A 20,151-nucleotide genomic window follows, 5' to 3' on the forward strand; every position below is an offset into this window, starting at 1 on the left:
GAAGGAGTGAGGAAGGAAGAGAGGGAGGGAGGGAGGGAGGGAGGGGGAGAGAGAGATCCACTTCCTCCTGCATGCCCCCTAGTGGGAGTATGAAACCAGGCACGTGCCCTCACTGGGAATTGAGCTGGCAACCCTTGGTGCATGGGAGGACGCCCCACCAACTGAGCCACACCAGCCAGGACTCAACCTTAATGACTTTTTATGGAAACCTTTCTAGGAAATATTACATGAATTCTTTAACCCAGGATACAGAACATCGTTGATCCTTTTCCTATTCACTCAGTGGCATCAATCATGAACATAAATGATATGATAAAATCTAATGATATACTCCAGGGCTAGTAATATGTGCAGAAATGTCTATTGTTTCTTGAAATGACTGTTGCCTGTTCATCTGTCTCTGCTCTCTGCCACATGTCAGTTGTTGCTATAAGTGATCTCCCTGATCCTAAACTGCAAACTTATTTGCAGACTCTATGGGACTTTGACTACCTTACTGAATCAACTGCATGAGATTTATCACAAAATTAGCATTTTGCTCTTCAGAAGCATCTGAAGTATATTCCAGGGATCCTGGTTGTATTGAACAGCTGAGATGAGCCAAAACCCTAACCTCCAAGTAATGTAACAACTGGAACCCCAAATCAAGTACGAGATCTATCAGCTAAACTGTATTTCCACAGAATATGACCTACTTATTAAAAATACAGGTGGAAAGGAACAAACATTTATTGACTATAAATGTTTGCTCTTCAGAAGCATCTGAAGTATGTGCCAGGGATCCTGGTTGTGCAGGCACAGTCCTAGGTCCGAAACACACATCATTACATCAAATCCTCACAGCAATTTAGCATGCTATGGCATACTTATCCCCATTTTACACATGGGAAAACTGAGGCTCAGAAAAGCTTAGCAACAGGGCCAAGGTTCATACCTTGTAAGTAATGAAACAGAGTCAAGCCCATGATCTGTCCCTATTATCATGCTCCCTCTTTAAGAGCGTGCTTTGATTTATGTCTGCTCAATGTACCAACTGTTATCATTTTAATGCTATAATTAGGACTGAAAATACTGCACACTCCACTTATCAGATAAGTATGCATTATTTACTTTTAAAGAATTTCTGAAATACAAGTTTTTAAAGTTCTGAAACATAAATATCTACTTTTAAATACATAAAGATTGTGCAAATGGACTTGAAGTGGAAGAATGTGTGCATTTTGCAAACTAGTTCACCAGCTATAAATCTCACCGAGAAAGTGTACAGAGCCACAGCCTCCTATTTTCCCCTGCAACTGAATAAATACACACAGTGGAATGCTAAGGTAGTTATGAGTTAAAACTAGAACCGAAAGACATGTAGGACGATGAAATTTGGCATTCAACCTGTTTCCTTCTTGGACCAGAAGTTGTGGCTGTATAACATGATAACCAGGCATGGTATGTAGGTTATTCACTAGCCTGTTAATAATTGTATAAAAGCCTTAGAACACTACCATACACCACATATTTTTCAAAGTACTTCACAAATATTAGAATATTTTATTTTTATACTAACTCCATAATGAGGGTATCCTATTGTTATCTCCATTTTACAGATAAGGAAACTGATTTCCGAGAACTTACCCAAGGTTATACAGCCAAGTGATGCAACTGGGATTAAAAGCCAGGCAGTCTGGCTCTATAATCTGTATCACTATGACAAACAGCCCGTTGGCAATATATTCTTGTCTTTATTTACCATCAAGAACACACAAAGAAAATGTAGGGCATTGCAATTATGATCAGGCTACTCTCTGAAGATACCAGAATATCATGGATAACTGAGAAGGAATCATGTATTTGTCAAGAAATGAATAGATGTCTTTTTCAGCCCAAAGTATGGTCCATTAGAACCTGTCCTTTACCCATGCTTCTTACTTACAGGACTGGAATTACTTATGAAAGAAATCCCCTTTTATAAAAATGTACATCACTTACTTATGATTATTGAAATGGGGTGCGGGGAAAGAGATGCTGGAACATACATGAGATATTCTACAGAAATTATTTTGAATTTGACCCAAGATTTGAGAAACTACTCATTCATCTGGGAATATGCCAGGACTGCAATTAGACACAATGCAGCATCAGCTTTTCCTTTTAGATTAAATAGGCTTTCAAAAACACAGTGGTTGAGTGATTAAAAATATGGTTTTAAGACCCTATACCTATTCTGGAACTCAGTAATAAAGTCATCTTTGAATTAATTAATGATATTTACTTTTAAGTTGCTCTGATTTTGTTTCCAAGTCTTCTTCCCTGGGAGAGAAATGTGAAAATATTTCAGACCAGAGTGAAAATCAACACTTACATGCATGTTTATTAAACAGGAAGATAGTAATATTACAATGTGTTTATATCAGTATTTTTAAAATCACACTATACAAAACACTTGAATGTTTAAATTTAGCTATATGATCTCAACTTCTTATTGAGTATACTTTTGCCATGTATCAACCCATTTTCTCCTTCATGAAACATTCACTTGATTGACAAGCAAGCATGAAGCTGAGTGATAGTACACATAAATTATTTGTAGATGTGGTGTTCATCTTGACACATAAGCATTTAATTAGATTGTACCTCACTGATTAACTGGGTCAAAAAGTTTTGAGAAAAATCTAAACTTAAGTAATAATTACAGCATTTATTTGGCACTTACAATATGCCCACATTCTTGTAAGCCCTACACAGGCATTTTTTTTTTCAAACCTCAAATCACCTTAAGAGATAAGTACTACTTCTATCCCCATTTTAAAGATACGTAAGTAAGGTTACTATCTTGTGCAAAGCAGAGGTGGTATTTAAATCTAAATTGTCTACTATCAGAATCTGTTTCTAACCACTATATAAAACAACATGTCTGAAGCATGTTAAGGTGCTAAAACGAAACAAACCAAAAAACAACTTCATCAAAATTCCAAACTTTAATCTTTCTGTTCTTCCTGTTTAATCTTTCTTTTTCTTTCTGTTTAATCATTCTCTTCTGTTTAAAAAGGGTGAGCCCCTATATTGTTATGCAAGGAGTCCAGATGTTCTGACAAAGCCCAGTGCCTGGTCCACTCAAAGACTAGGTCATTTAAGCTCCTAATTCTCAGGGCTGCTGAAAAGGCTGCCACCCACACAGGCTTTGTAGGTCTCTCTTCTCCATGGAAGGAACATACTTTATGTCTTTTCCTCCTCAGCAGGAGCCATTGCAAGGCACACTCAGGGAAAGGCTATTATGCTGTTATGTTCTCTAAATTTTATACTTTCATTTACTTAAAAATGCATTACATGTTTTTAGGTTTATATAATCATATATATAAATATAAATTAGACTTACTGGCAATTACTATATAAAATCAATTTCTCAATAAATACTGATGTCCATCACTTTAAAGACACTTGATATAGAGATCTGAACTTATTTACAAAGGTAAATTAGGGATCTTCACTAACTAGCTGTACTAATTAATTCTTAGCAAATACATGAAGAGATGAAAAAAGAGTATTTACAAAAGGCACTTTTTTCTGAAAAGCAATGCAGATGAATTCATTCTTTTAACAATGTAAATATGTATAAAACTTATTGAGTGCCTATACTATATGCTAAGCTCCGAATTTGGTGCTAGGGATACAAACATAAATTGCACAGAGACCCTTCCCTTATAGAGCTTACAGTCTATCAAGAGAAACACAAAACAGGAAATAACACTAAAGGTGAGACAAAATAAACAGGGACTTGTTATCACATAGCTTGACTATCCAACTGAACTGGGAAAAGGGGAGGAGAGGCAGGAAGGAAAATATTATCTAAAGGACGTGGCCTACAGTAGGAAAATTAATAGAGGAGTAGGAGCTAGTGAAGGGAAACGAGCGAGGGAAGGGAACACTGTTCCTGAGAGAAAACAGTATATGTGAAGTCCAAAGGCAAGATAACTAAGGGAATTTAAGAAGGGAAAATGGGGAGACAGGGAGACTCCTATAGTTGTCAAAGTAATAGATGATATTAACTTGGATTAGGGAAGTGGCAGTGAGTGATAGCAATGGGAATGGAAATAAGTGAGGTTTTTTTACCGATGAGAGGTGGGGCATGAGTGAGAAGGAGAAGCCAAGGGCCCAGGAATCATGGTGCTATTCACAGAGATGAGGAAAATAGGAAGAGCAGGTTTGCAAAAGAGAAGCAATCAGTTTGGGGTACGCTGATTCTGAGTTGTCTATAGGAAATTCGAGGAGGCAAATTGTAAATGCAGGTAAGACTAGACTAGAGTTACAGATTTAGGAACTCAAACCACATTTTACCCCTCACAGACAATGTTCTTCCATAACTTCCTTCTGTATTAAATGTTAATTCAACAAATATTTGTTACATCCTGCTAGGTTCCAGGAGACAACTGTGCTAGGTACAGGATTCTATTTGATACAAATTAATAAAAATAAAAGCAAAGAACAAAAAAACAGCTTAACTTATTTTATGAAAAATTAGCACTTATGCTTTGATTTGACCCAAACTTATATATCTGGCTTAGCAATTAAAAGTCTTGAAGAATTATTTGGAACTTATTGTTATAATCCCCATTATTCACAGAGCAATAGGGTAAACTGAATGATGTTTGTAGCATAAGTAATGCTTTGATTTAATTTATAAACCATGATTTATGATTAATAAAATCATTAATCTAACCATGTCATGAAGCTGCCTTCTTCCTCATAAATGCACTAGGCAGTCTTAAATTGCAGCAAATTCAAGCTACTCCCAACAAATAATTTTATTGTGGATGACACAAGAGTCTATAAAATGAAAAACAGCTTGATTTATTTTAATAGTGAAACTGTTTTCCTCTTATGAGTGGTCATTTGATGAAAGCGCATAATCTACTTTTTATATAGTCATTTTCCAAGACTACGTGTAATACTGAGAGAATAATGGACAGTTATTATGAAAAAGAGAGAAAGTTAATTGTAGGCAGAATGCAAAAATGAATGCTGATCGTTTTAAATGCCAAAGTGATTTTTCACATACACAAACTCAGAAAATGTACTAGTGAAAAGTAATAAAGATGGGTACCTTTCAAAAAAAAATTTACATGCTTGAAAGAAAGTATCCAACTCCCACTGCAGAAAGAAAGTGTAACACTATTAACTAAGAATATCAGAAATTAATGAAACAACACAAAGCAATATGCACTTTAGTGATTAAGGCAGTGAGTGGGATTTGGACAGTCTCTTCAGAATCCTGTTTCTCAACCCAAGGTGCGCCACTTCTGGAACCCCTTTCAAGGAGCTGAACTTTTAGAAGACTGTAAAGAAAGAAGCCTTAGTCGGATAGTCTTGTTTATTGAATACTTCTTATGTTCTATAATTTTTTTCACAGGAACCCTTTGAAGTCAATAGGTGTCAATGTTCCTATTTTACAGGCAAGGAAACTGAGGTTAAAAGGTTAAGGGAACTGTCCAAGGTCACACAGACAGTAAATGAATGCAGGAATCTGAGATCTTAGGAATATCCACCTGTTCTATTTTCATTCTCAGTTATTGGTTTTTAGCCCCTTATTTTTTTTTTACTTTTCCCCATATTATCATAGTCAACATTACTTATTTATGGGATTGGTCAGTTTTATTTGTGAGTATATTTTTATGTTTAATAATTATTAATTATATAACTTTGATCATCTTAGCCTAGTTACCTGCTTTCCTCATCTCTTTTAAATATGATCCATACTGGGGCTGGGCTGGATTTTTAAACTCATTATGCCTGGCTCAAGCTTTCTATGAATTTCAAAATAGTTCCCATACATTAATAAAGTCTCTGATTCTCTTAGATAAGAGAGACTGAATTTAATCCTACATTCACCCATTCAACTTACTTAAGGCCCCAAAGCCAAATCACTCTCCCCCTTCAAGAGGCACCAGAGGCTGCTCAAGGGAAACCTTGGAGCAATACAGTCATCTTATTTCCAGAGTAGCTCAACAACATAGTGAGGATAATTATTTTATCCCACAGAATGTAGAAAGGGAAATGGATATTACATGACTGAAATAGGTCAACAAAGATTAAAACCAGAAAATGGACTCTGTGACAGGCAAAATTGTTCTACTTACTTGCATTTATGTACAACAGACAAGCCATTCTATTATCCAAGCCATTTACTTACTAGAAGCTTATAAGAACCAAGTAATAGTTTGAGGTATATAGTGTATATGCGTGAGTATGTGCAGGCACATGTGTGTACCAGTATCATATGCCTTCCTTCTTCCACCTGCTGAAGAAAAGGGTGAATTTGATGCTGGTATAAATGTTCACACTCATTGCAAGTCTGGACTATTAAGTACAGATTTGTAACATCCTGTAGGTGTAACAAAGTAAATAAGAGCAGTAAAATAAAAAATAAAAGAGGGAATGTAAGATTCTTTACCAGGTTTAGGTGAAAAAAGGGGTGCTTTAGGTATGATCCCTTTGTTGGAAGCAGGTACCACAAACTGGATTGGCCTCACATGCTCATATTTCAGGTTCTTGAAACCAGCTTGTTGGTTCTCAAATACAGTTCGAATGCTTTCAAGCTTGAGTTGTACAGTCTGAATTTGAATCTACAGGTTGTATAAAAATTTTATGAAATATTTTATGAAATGGGATGATTACAAATACTATCAGATTTCTCAGACTCAAACAGTCCAAAAATTAATGTAGAGTTCAAAATATAACTAGAAGGAATTTAGAAAAGTAAATTAATGTAGAGTTCAAAATATAACTAGAAGGAATTTAGAAAAGTAATGGAGATTAATGTATTATCTCCACATAATCAAAACAAATAAAAGAAAAATTCATCAAGCAGTCATGAAATAGGTCACCACATAAAGTGATTTACCCTTCATAAACAAGAAGGGATATTGCCTGGAAAAGAAGGCATATTTAGAATCAGAAAGCCACCAAGTTAAGCACTGTCACAGTAGTTTATGTTTCTTTTAGTTCTCCATGTTGTAAAAGGCTCCTCAGAGCCATTATAAAGAATATCTCCCTCTGGCCTTCCTAGACAATTTGACACAGCTAAGCTTGGTGGCATCCAGAGAATGACTCGGTTATTGCCACAGCCATGTTTCTGTTTTTCTGGGGCATTCCCTAAGATCTGCTGCTAAACACAGATTTAAATACTGTTCCAATCTTTGTGTCAATTACACATTTTAGCAGCAAATAGTATCACAAATAAACTTATCTACAATGTGAAAACAGTGCTTCATGACATCTCCAATGGGGTGGTACTGAACAAACCTAAAGCTCTCCACCCCACCAACAGCAACTTCCGCTTGCTCCCCACCCCCATTAAGAAGACCCAGATCCTTTCTTTAAACCTTCCTTCTCAAACTGAGTAGAAGCGATATTTGTATCCACACAGCATCTGTTGTTGGTTACTGCAGCACAAAGAAAAGATGTTTGGGGTAGGGTGATCTTGACATTGGCCCAATATTTGCCAATACAGCTTTGGTCTTTCTCCAAGGATGCACAAGAAAATGTATGTGAGAGCTCCTAGTATGTGAAAAGAGTTTAAAAATAATGGAGTCAGAGCTCATAAAAGAAATTACTCTTAATTAAATAGCAAGAATAAGCCTTTGGATTTTTTGAAGCTTAACAGTGACATTGATATCACCTCTAATCCTTAAGAGCACTGTGTAATTGCAATTTGATATAAAGTTAGGAGTGAAGTAATAAAACTCTTACAATACTAAACCTATGGTAATTATAGTTTTTAAAAAACGTGCTTATTTAAAAAGAAGCCTCTTATTTTGAGTTCAGGGGATAAAAGTACATCAAATTCATACTGTAGGGTTTTAGTAGCAAAGTTTATAAAGGGCAGAGCCATTTCAAGAAAATGTTCGATATCTTGGAGGGCTTTTTGAGCATTTTCTTTAGACTGAAACTTATCTATTTCCTGATTAGCTAGAAGACATTCTCCTTCATCACAGCATTGAAGAGCCTGGAGAGCACACTACACACACACACACACACACACACACACACACACACACACACCATAACTATGAGTAAATGAAAACATATATGTTTGTCCCTTAAAACAGTGTTTATCAGTTTATCAGTCCTGGCTTCTGTCAATCAGGGTTACTTTCAGAGCTATTAAAAATAAAGATATCTGGGTTGGGTCTCCAGAAACTCTGATTCAGTAGCTCAGGGCCATAAGCCAGGTATTTATGTTTACAGAGCTCCACGGGTATTTCTGATGCACAACCAAACCTGGGAAGCACTGAACTCATTTCATAACAAGGAAATCATTCTGCAGCAGAAGCCTGACCATTCTATCAATACTAATATTTGAGCTGCATGCTATTTTCCCAAAATCAATAACTGAAATATGAAAGTCCTAGCCAAATATAAAGTATAATATGAAAGCATAATGATTGCTCAGGACAAGGATAAAAGTTTCCTTGACATAGAAGATGTGCAGATTAAAATGTTCATGCTCAGATATGATGCCTGTAAATGATAGCCCTATTTTTCATTCCACTGCCAGGAACAGATCTTATCTTCACTGCTTACCCATGAATGGGGTCAGACCCTCAAGCAATGGCAGAATATTTTCCAGTCACTTTAATTTTTTACTGCTATAACTATGAAATATGGAAAGAGTTTCGGGTTTTATCAAAATACCCCCCCAAGGTTTTGTAAAGTGTTCTGTCTGCAAACTATCACTAGAGTAGAGGCTTCAGAGATGTACCCAAAATAGAAAGAAGCCATCACAACCACAATCACAATATTCAGAACAGAGGCCGAAATTCTTATAATACTAACCTGCTATGAATTCTGCAGAGTTAATATGGATTAAATAAGCATAGTCAAACTCAGACCTCTTGCAAATTCCAAAGCTATACCAGACCCTGACCATATAACCTCTGAGAAGGATCCAGGAAAAATATTTATCTTCCTTTTCAGAAATGCACCATGCCACATGACACTACCTGCTGTAGACGTTTATGCATTTCGAAGGTCCAGCTGAGTTGTATCCGTTTGTGTTTTGTCTCATTAACCAAAATATCAGAAAGATAATGTAGCTCGGTGCACCTCTGGCAGATCAAATCAAGTGCATAATGGTGATTTGATGTAAGTCTGTGTCCATGTAAAATCACAAACTGGACCTTTGCTAACAAATCCTGATTTTAAGAAAGAAGTAAAATAATAACTGCATGATCTCTGTTCAAAGAGAGGGGAATAATTAAGAAGCAGACTGATTGAGCAAGGAGATATTTTGCCAAAAATATGATTTGATATCATACTTTTACAGGCTGCAAAAAAAGCTGTTACAGTAATTAGCTATAGCAGTTGATATCAAAAACTCACACATTTCTGGTAATATAAAAAGAAGACTATCCAGCCTCCCAGAATAGGAATGAGATTTGCTTCTTGTGGGTTGTACAGATTTAGAACAGAACCCCATATATCAAATGAAGTACACACCAGCCAAAGAAAGCTAATTGATTTCACACATGTCAGCCTTGGAAATCCACCTGACACCTTTACAGACCTGAAGTGAACCTGTCACAGGGTTTGCATGTCAAAAGGGATCTTAAAGGCCTTGCCTCCACATCAACTGCTGACTCGCCCCCCACCACAGTGACTGAAACATAATAGGAGCTCAGGAAATGTTTGTCGACGTAAAATAAAGAAACCTGAAGCCCCATATGAAGAAGTGACTAGCCTATCTAGATAGTGGACAAACCAGGGTCAAAATAGGAAGCAGTTTAATGGAATAGAATTCCAGTGTTGCAAGATGAAAAAGGTCTAGAGATCTGTTGCACAACAATGTAAATACATTAAACACTACTTAACTGTACACTTAAAATGGTTAAAATATTAAATTTTGTTATGTCTTTCATCACAATTACAACTGAAAATTATTAAAAAACAAACAATAAAACCAAAGCCCCCTAGTTTCCAACCCAGTTTGCCTTCTTTTTCTACTCTACCATAGGGATCTGTAAATTGCCGCACAATCACAAAGATCTACAAGCACAATTCCAGAACTGGTCACCACAACTGCTACCTCTCAATTTTTGTTTTTTGGTGCTGGTGGTTCACCCATAAATCTATTTGTTTGCTGAAAACCCACCTTAAAAACCATGGCCTTGGCCTCTCATACAAAACAGGAGAGCAAAGCTAGAGTTTGTTAACTAGTAAAGCCATGAGTCCAAGCTTTAAGACTGGCAGCTAGCTCTTTTGAGTCATGTATCTCAGGTACTGTGCTGAGTGTTTTATCTACAACACCTAAATGAATCCTTACAATCTACTCTGCAAAGTAGGTCCTTTCATCACCAATTTATAAATTAGGACATTGAGGCCTAGAAAATGTAATCAATTTACGTAAGGTCACACAGCTAGTCAGATTAAGTAGATCTATCTATATGAATGTATGCTGGTTCAAATAGATATAACAAATGATGGATATTTATGGAATTATGTTCTTGTATGTTTCCCTTATTTCCAAGTACACAAATAGGATTCTTGATAGACATTTTTCTAGCTTCTTCAAATGATTTATGATCTTGTTCCCACTGGCAGGCCTAAAATATTTCACACCATTATCTCAGAAGCTTCCTACATGATATATGCAGTGTCACTTCAGGCCCACATTGAACAGAATGGAAAACAGACCAATATTATTGAAAAAATTATATAGATTGTTGCTGAGAGATTACCAATAATCATAATAAGGGTTTCAACCACTGAAAAGCATCAAAATGTACTATCATACTCCATAAATATAATGAACATCTGAAATGTAATCTTACCTGAGAATTTTCATCTAAGTTTTCCAAATGTTTTATTTTTTGTTTTATATGAGCTATATTCCCTGTGACATCTGCCAACTCTGCTTGTTGATTTAATAGAAGTTCAACTTCACGCACAAGCTAAAAATAGTAATAAAAATTAGTCTTACAAGCAAATAAATTATTAAGCATTTCCCTTAATAATCAAGTTGTATAGGAAATGCTATTAAATAAGAACATCAATATGAAAAAATTGCACATATGAAAAATATTTTTCAGTTATTTTATTCACAGTAATTCATATAATCTGCTAAAATTTAAACTCCTAGATATCAGTGTGTATTGATTATTTATAAAATATCACTATGTACATATGAAAACATGTATATGTGGACATGTATGGAAGTATGTATAAGTGTATATACCTATACATATATATTCCCTAGCTCTATGGTGAACAGTTCTAGAAACAAAGACCCTTTAGTAGCAAGGAGGACTCCTAGCATGCAGATGTTGATCTTTAACATCATTTTCCAGAGAAAGAAACCAGAGCTTCTAGAAAATGTCTGGTTCCAAGGCTGAGGCTTGGACCATCTCTTTATGCTAGAAAGTAAAGAAGTGATAAAATAATATTTAGACATATCACCAGGACATGGTAGTTAGCTTGAAACACCAAAATAGTAAGAGCAGTAATAAATTATGAACCATTAAAAACCTATGAAGCCATGGACCCAAAAATATAGATAGATAGATGATAGATAGATGATAGATAGATAGATAGATAGATAGATAGATAGATAGATGATAGATAAGGAGAAGGGAAGACCCTTGCTTACAGTAGCATGCCTATGTGGACTGGTAAATGTGGAGGAGACACTAGAGAAAAAAACCCAGCATTTCACAACTATTATAATAAAGACTATTTAAATCAAGAAAGATCAATTGAGCCGAAACCGGTTTGGCTCAGTGGATAGAGCGTCGGCCTGCGGACTGAAGGGTCCCAGGTTCGATTCCGGTCAGGGGCATGTACCTGGGTTGCGGGCACATCCCCAGTAGGAGATGTGCAGGAGGCGGCTGATCGATGTTTCTCTCTCATCGATGTTTCTAGCTCTCTGTCTCTCTCCCTTCCTCTCTGTAGAAAATCAATAAAATATATTTAAAAAAAAAGAAAGATCAATTGATATCAAACCTATGGTTATCTTTTGATGAGGAGCAAGATATTTGCATGGGCCCAGCCGCTGTGGCTCAGCGGTTGAACGTCGACCTATGAACCAGAAGATCACAGTTCGATTCTGGTGAGGGCACATGGGTTGTGGGCTGGATCCCCAGTAGGGGCCATGCAGGAGGCAGCCGATCAATGATTCTCTCCCATCATTGAAGTTTCTATCTCTCTTACCCTCTCCCTTCCTCTCTGAAATCAATAATATATTTTTAAAAGATATTTTCATGGCCTTAAATTCTCTCCCCACACATTTCCTATTAGATACAAGTGGAAAAAAGTAACTATACAGTGGAGAAATTTAATAGCACCCTGACTGTGTGATCAAAGTCTACATCAACAATGAGGGATCGGTGGACTTAATTTCCTCCAGATTTGATACCTTCAGAAGGACACATCACATATGCGATATTCTAGGTAGTCATACACAGATTAATCTAATCACGAGAAAATGTCAGACAAATTCAAAAAGAAGATTTTATTTTTAAAAGGACTGTATTATACTTTTGTCTGTCTATAAATTATTTTTTTACTTAATCCCTTCATCTTTTTCACCCAGCCCCCTCTCCCTCCCCTCTGACAGCTATCAGTCTGTTCCATGTATTCATGCCTCTGTTTCTATTTTGTTCATCAGCTTATTTTGTTCATTATATTCCACATGTCAGTGAAATCACACAATACAATATACAGATGATGTATTATAGAATTGTACCTCTGAAATCTATATAATTTTATTAACTAATGTCACCCCAATAATTTCAATTAAAAATAAAATGAATAAAAAGGACTGTATTATTAAAAATGTCAATGTCATAAAAGACAAAATATGGCTATAGAAATGTTCTAGATTAAAGGCAACTAAGGAGACGTGACAACTTAATGCCATACAAGACTCTCTAGACTGGACCCTGTATTATACATGGGAAAATAAGGTTGGTTGGAGCATCATCCCGTGCACTGAAGGATCATGGGTTCAATTCCTCATCAGGATACATGCCCAGGTTTTGGTTTCCATCTCCAGTCAGAGTGTGTAGGGGAGACAATCAATTGATGTTTCTCTTTCTCTCTCTCTCTCTCTCTCTCTCTCTCTCTCTCTTTTTCTCTCAAAAAAAAAGAATCAATTTTTTTAAAAAAAGGACACCTGAAGAATGGGTCTCTCTATACAATGGCTCATACAAAGCAAACTTCCTGCAAATAGACTGGTGGTAAAGCACCGAGGAAGCCACTAGCTACCAAAGTCACTCTCAAGAGTACACCTTCTACCAAAGGGGTAAGAAACTTCATCATTACAGGCCTGGTACCATGGAACTTCCTAAAATTAGACGTTAGCAGAAGTTTACTGAACTTCTGATTCACAAACTTCCCTCCCAGTATCTGGTGTGAAAAATTGCTCAGGACTTCAAAACAGATCTACGCTTCCAGAATGCACCTATTGGTACTTTGCAGGAGGCAAATGAGGCCTATCTGGTTGGCCTTTTTGAAGACACCAACCTGTGTGCTATCCACGCCAAACATGTAATAATTATGCCAAAAGACATCCAGCTAGCACACCACATATGAGGAAAGTGTGCTTAAGAATCCACTAAGATGGAAACATTTCATTCTGTTAAAAAAATTCTCTTCTTCCTGTTATTGGTAGTTCTGAACATTAGATTTTTTTTCCATGGGTCAAAAGTTACCTAACTATATGCTTGCAAAAAGGGGACAAAAATCAGGTATTAGCAGTATTCCCATTTTCATTTGTGTGAGAATTTTTTTAATATAAACATGGGAACATAAAGCATTGATGCAAGTTAAAATGTTTCAGTAAACAACATTCAGCAGTTTAACTTTATAAAAATGTAAATGTACATGTTAATTTGGGCAATGTCAGCATTTGGATTTTTTTTAAAAAACAGTAAACTTCTTATTGATGGCAAAAAAATGATAGTATCAAGTCAGTTGGCAAAATTGGAATACTGACGGTAGATAATACAAAAGTATCGCATTAGTGTTGAATGTACTAAATTTGGTAACTGTACTATAATTATGCAACATAATATTCCTATTCTGTATATTCAAAAACATCAAATTTGACAATATTCAAAATGTTATGAAAGTTTGAAATTGCCAAACAAGTTTTTAAGTTAACTTCCTAAATATACAGAGTCTATCTGATGTCACTATGAAATACAGATCATGTCAGTGAGATTATAATCCAAGAAGAAACAGAATATAACTGCAGTATAAAAATTTAATATGGGTGCAAATTAAGATATATAGAGAGGTATAATAGGTATGATCAGGGAAAGTGTTACTTTTCCATGTGTTCATTTGGGGAGGAGAGAGAGACACAAATATCTAGAAGGACCAAGAGCAATTTGACCTATTCTTTCAGGACGATTTCATGGAGAGCATGGCATTTCAAAATCTGTTTGAATCATAGGAGGGAAAGGACTGGTAGTAACTGTGCCCTGTGTCCAGAATGCAGTGCCCCTCCAAGACCTAATCCTGCTAGAACAAATGAAATACCAAGCAAGTAAGCCACTCATGGGTAGAAAAAAAGCTGGCCACATGGAAGACAGAAAAGAAGTGAGTTTTCATGGATTCCCTGGTAACATATATGAAAGAGACTGTGAGGAGCTTGGACATGATTGCAAAGAAAAGAAGCAATTAAATCTAGGGCAGTGATGGAGCTGAAAGGCTGTTCACAGACTGAGGAAAAGATGAATACGAGAGGACTTGGATCTCAGCTAAAGGGCAATATTCCAGTTATTGAATTTTCAGTAAGTGAACCTTTTGAAAAACATGATCTTCAAACACATTTTTTGTTTGAAAAATGAACTTTTGCCCAGTCATACTCTTGAATTATCGGAAGAAAATTTCCAGCTCAACCAATATAAAATTAATTTTTCCACACAGAAACATCCAGGGTCTGTTTGCTCTACTAAAATTGCAAATGGAATTCAATGCAGTGCAACAGGTTTGGCGTCTTCCATTTTTTCAAACTCATACCTTTCACTGATATTTTGTGGGGTAATGATGAAACTATTGGATTTGAAGATCTTCTCAATGATTCATCACAAAATAAAGCAATGGGAAAACCACACTTGATGGTGGAATATACACTCAGTTTATTATAATGCAGTGTGCTGATCATGGAAATGGAGGAGCTACATCTTGTATACAGTCATCTTTTTACTATAATTTTATGTACACAACATTAAAAGTACTGGCACATGAGAATCGTTGCCTAAATAGTATCTGATCATTTTTAATTATTTGGGTATTTGGTTCATGGCCATATGACAGTTGAAAACACTAGAGATGATTTTTAAACTCCTAATTTATATGGAAACAATAGCTTTTTATGTCTTTAAAACCTATTGCTAATGAATATTATAAAACTCACAATGGGTTCCAATTCAACCTATTTTCTAGGTAATCCATTAATTGAATTTTGAATAACCATTATCAGTATTTGAGTCTGCAGTCTTCATAGTAACCTCTTTTAGAGTAAACATCTATAATTGACTTCAGTGGTAACACTTCAACTTAAGTACAAAATTAAATATTTATATTTTACCTTGTTTAGGTAATATTCGTACTTACATGAAAAATATTTGCTTTATTGGAGCTACTTTAGAAGTATAGCTATTCTTTGATTCTACTGGGGTTAAAAGCATAAGTTCAGAGTTTTTTTTATTTTAGTCTTGCCTTTAATGTAAAAAAAATTAAATAAAGCAACAAGCAGATGTCAACTTAAAAAAAGAAAATTAATTCTGTATCTCTTGACTATATATGATGGATTTTCCAGAAAAATCCAAATAGAATATACTTATAACCTTTTAAATAATGTATAACTAAACATGATTTAAATTTCATCCATCAGGCTTTTCATAAATATAAATTGCTGAATCAGAAAAAAAAAGTTTTGTTAGATCATGTAAAACATAGTCAGCAGAGGAATATGGTATTTTGAAAAATCAAGAAGGAAATTGATATTATTTTCTAGGAAAGCTACCCCATAAGCTGAAAACATTTTATATTTAAAGTAAATTTGAATAACAAACATCAGAGTAGACTACAACTTTAGTCTTTCTCATATATGTTAGCACATAAGTGCTCTTTTGAAGGAAATGAATGAGCCACAGAAGTAGAAGTCTTGGCATTTAGTAGTTTTTTTCTTCATTCAAGGTCAAGGTTCACTCACAGTTGCCTCCTCCCCCCACCCCATCTCTCCATGGGTTTAAATGGTCATCTTGGAGACTATTTCTAATGATCAAGGAATAAAAAACTCTGAAATAATGAAAATAAATGTATAAAGAAATATTTAGCCCTGACCAGTGTGGTTCAGTTGATTGGAGTGTCATCCCGAGAATCAAAGGGTCGAGAGTTCAATTCCCGATCTGGTCACAAACCCAGGTTGTGGGTTCAATCCCCAGTCAGGGTGCATGCAGGAGGAAATTGATCGATGTTTCTCTCTCACATCAATCTCTCTCTCTCTCTCTCTCTCTCTCTCTCTCTCTCTCTCTCCTCTCTCTAAAATCAATTTTTTGAAAAAGAAATGTTTAACTGACCTCTTGAAAATCCTGCTCAAACTTCCATAGTTGCAGATACTGCTCCATTTTTAGTTGGTGTTTTTCCCAAAATTCATCAAAAGCAATTTCCATATCATGTACTTGAGTCAGCAATCTTAACAAAGAAAAGTCATAGAATTCCTTAAAAACAAAGGCTTGTTTTTTAAGTAGGTAGATAAACTGGGTATGGACATTAAGAATTATAGGCAAAGTCACAGCCTATAACACTTGGTCCAAGTAAAGAATATCCCTGTCCACAGAACCTAGTCTGCAAGCAAATGAACTTCTGTGAGACAACTCAGGAATGAGTTCTTAAATTTCCAGAGATCCAGGAATACTTTAACACTTAACAGATTGCAGCAAAAATGCATAATTCTCTTTCAAAAGTATAAAATAAGTAACTCTATACCCAAAAGAAAGTACTCACTTATTCACAGTTTGCCAGTCACCACTTATTTGCTCATGATGTTCAAATCTTGAACTGATAGCTTCTTCAGGGTCAGGCACTTCCAGATTTGTTAGCAGAATTTTTCCTTCTTTGGTTACAGCTGTAATATCATTCTGTACAAAGGTACAATAGGGGATGTATCAAATACCTGCCAGTAACCTAATCTGAATAACCTGAAGAGAAGGAAGAATATATCTATAGCATGCAGAATAAATATAGTAGTTTAGAATGGTCTTTGCTTTCATCAAGGAATACCTCAGTACCACAGAATCCAAAAGCTGTGAGAATCTCCAAGAAGCCTCTGCCTGTTGAGATGGATGCTACAATCACTATTTCTATAAGATCTTTACAGGCAGAAGTACCCAATGCACTATTTGTAGCCTCCTTCTTTTATTGGTAGAGAGTTCTAAGTTATTCTATTCTGTTAATATTTTTAAAGTACTTCAATAAAACAATAATAGCATAATAAAGTGTACCACACTAGAAAGCATACAATTGCAAATAGTATTTAATATATATTCAGATATTGTTAGGTAAATGCCTTTCCTACTAAAATTTAATTGTTGCCCATCACTGCCTGCCTTAAGTATTATGTCCACATTTGGATTAATTAATCTATCATGAAGCATATGCTTCTATTCATAAGGTTTTAACCTTGGACAGTGGATTCTCCAGGCATGTAAGAGTAATAATGGCTTCCTTCAGGAGATCAAAAAATGGGGTGTACATGTATTTTTGTGGAAACATTTTCCATGACACCACCATCAATATGAATCTCTATATATAAAAGCCTAATATGCAAAGTGTCCCCTCGGGAATTCGACTGACTGGGAGTTCGATCGCTCGCTATGATGTGTGCTGACCATGAGGGGGGGGCGCGGAATGAAGGAAGGCCCCAGCAGGCAGCCGGCAGCCACTACGGACCCTACCCTTGCTTAAATTTTGTACACTGGGCCTCTAATAAGAACATAAACATTAAGAGCTATTGCCAACTATGTGCCAAACACTGCAGTACATATATCATGTACTTCATTTCATTCTCACAACAGCTCTACAAAGTATGCATGTATCATCATCAACAACCTCACTGTACATATGAAAAAAACTGAAACTTTGAAAGGGTAAGCAAATTATCCAACACACAGCGTTTGAGAGACAGAGCATTCTTTCCTTGAACAGTTTTGCTTTTAGATTGTGATTCAAAATTTCACTTTCTCTCCTCTTCTTAATTTAAAAATGTCACCTCTAGCCCTGACCAGTTTGGCTCAGTGGATAGAGTATTGGCCTGCGGACTGAAGGGTCCCAGGTTCAATTCTGGTCGAGGGCATGTACCTTGGTTGCAGGCACATCCCCAGTAGGGAGTGTGCAGGAAGCAGCTGAATCGATGTTTCTCTCTCATCGAGGTGTCTATCTTTCTATCCCTTCCTCTCTGTAAAAAAAAACAATAAAATATATTTTTTTTAAAATGTCACCTCTATATAGAGCTTGTACCTGTCAGTACCCCAGCTAGCCTATTATCATATGAAGAACATGAGTCTACATGGAAGCTTAGTGGTTATTCAGATCATTCATAAACTTTTTGGGAAAAGTGAATTTAAAGTATTTGGTGACTCAGAAACCTTCACAACCCAACACTCCAAACAACTGGGTAGGAGAGCTAAATCAACTTCTTAGTTATTGTAGAAAACATCAAGAACTAGTACTCTATGAAAGAGAAAGCTTGTAATTAATTTATCAATGTTTGGCTTAGTCCCAATGCTAATACATGGCAAAGTTGAGACTAGAAACCAGGCCTCCTGACTTCTCATCAGGTTCTCCATTTTACATCCTACCTGTGGCAAGGTGTGTGCCTATTGATACTCACTCTAACTTTCCAAACGAGAGTTCCTTTTCACAGGATAAAGAATATATAGTAACAAAAATGACGCAGAGCATTTATAAACTATTCAATTTACAAATAAACAACTTATCAAGAGAATACATCATTTACAAAAGGGACACTTACATTCAACATATCCAGGACATTCTCCTCTTGTATTCTTATTTATATTAGTGTGCTTTATAATATATAAATATATCTTTTGTCTCCCTGCCCACTAATCAGTGTGAAATGGACACATTGAACACCTCTCTAGAAAAAGACCATGGAAAACATTTGTTCATCTCCTCTATCAGACATACCTTTAACAGGTGATACTTTTCAGCACGAATTGCAAGAATTCCTTCTATTGAAGGAATATCTTCTGGCAGGTCTGTCTCAGCTAGCTCGGTTCCAAAGGACTGTAACATTTGAGCCATATCTTTCACAGTGAGGGCAAAATTTTCTATAGCCTGCAAAGAACCAGTGATTCTTTTAATTCTATGGAAACCCTGCCAGCATATCAAAAGCTGGGTCAGTAATTGTATTTACTTTGATTTAGGTATGAGAGCAAACGCATAAACTACAAACTCTCCTCTGCTAAGGAAAGTTGGCATTGCCCTTGACAATCAACTAACTTTGCATCTAAGCCTCCAAAATCTATAGTTAGGAGAAGAGTCTTCTTCAATGCCTTTTATCTAAATTTCTGTACTTATTTCTTAGACACCGATGAAAACTACTTCTTAAAGATGTCATGTACTGAGTAATTTGTTTTATGACCTTAAAAAATAGTGTTTTCCTTATTCTAGTAAACTCTGTAATTGTAAAATTACTTTATAATAGCTTTACTTCTGAAGATAGATGAGAATATCAAGGTCACTTTATATTTATTATAGTTTATGAACAAGTATTAGCATTCCAAGCAAGGTGATGGAATGAGGTGATGAGGGAACATCTACTCACAGCAATTCATTTCAGGTTCTACTGCCCTAAAATGTCAAGTAAGATTTTGTTATTTATTTTGTTTCCAAATCAATTACTCAGAGAAAGAAGGACAACATATAGAGACCATATAAATCCCCTGTTTACCACACAGCTCAAGGTATCTGCTTTTCTTATTTATAGCCTTTTCAGTAAAAGGCTAGCACTGCTAATTTTGACAATATACCTTCATATGAATGACTAGGACCATTGAATGAAGAATAAACGTGAGAAAAATAGAGCTCCGGTTTAATTAAACATCATTTAGTTACATCCTTCAGAAGGTTCCT

At 35.8% G+C, this 20,151-nt stretch overlaps 1 protein-coding gene and 2 pseudogenes across 1 annotated transcript in view; 2 read left to right on the plus strand and 1 right to left on the minus strand.

Annotated features, from left to right (window-relative positions):
• MCF2 (MCF.2 cell line derived transforming sequence) overlaps positions 1–20,151 on the minus strand; it is an 88,006-nt gene that overhangs the window by 29,578 nt on the left and 38,277 nt on the right. The window contains exons 6-12 of the mRNA XM_014528821.1: positions 19,204–19,353; positions 17,002–17,135; positions 16,575–16,689; positions 10,818–10,937; positions 8,991–9,182; positions 6,440–6,611; positions 2,264–2,301 (exon numbers count right to left, since the gene is read on the minus strand). Of these exons, the coding sequence (XP_014384307.1) occupies positions 2,264–2,301; positions 6,440–6,611; positions 8,991–9,182; positions 10,818–10,937; positions 16,575–16,689; positions 17,002–17,135; positions 19,204–19,353 (921 nt within the window). The remainder of the gene's footprint in view (positions 1–2,263; positions 2,302–6,439; positions 6,612–8,990; positions 9,183–10,817; positions 10,938–16,574; positions 16,690–17,001; positions 17,136–19,203; positions 19,354–20,151) is intronic.
• Positions 13,181–13,689, plus strand: LOC106723819 (annotated as a pseudogene).
• LOC102258181 lies at positions 14,721–15,137 on the plus strand (annotated as a pseudogene).

Source organism: Myotis brandtii, unplaced genomic scaffold, assembly GCF_000412655.1.
Source record: "Myotis brandtii unplaced genomic scaffold, ASM41265v1 scaffold654, whole genome shotgun sequence".
Classification (NCBI taxonomy): domain Eukaryota; kingdom Metazoa; phylum Chordata; class Mammalia; order Chiroptera; family Vespertilionidae; genus Myotis; species Myotis brandtii.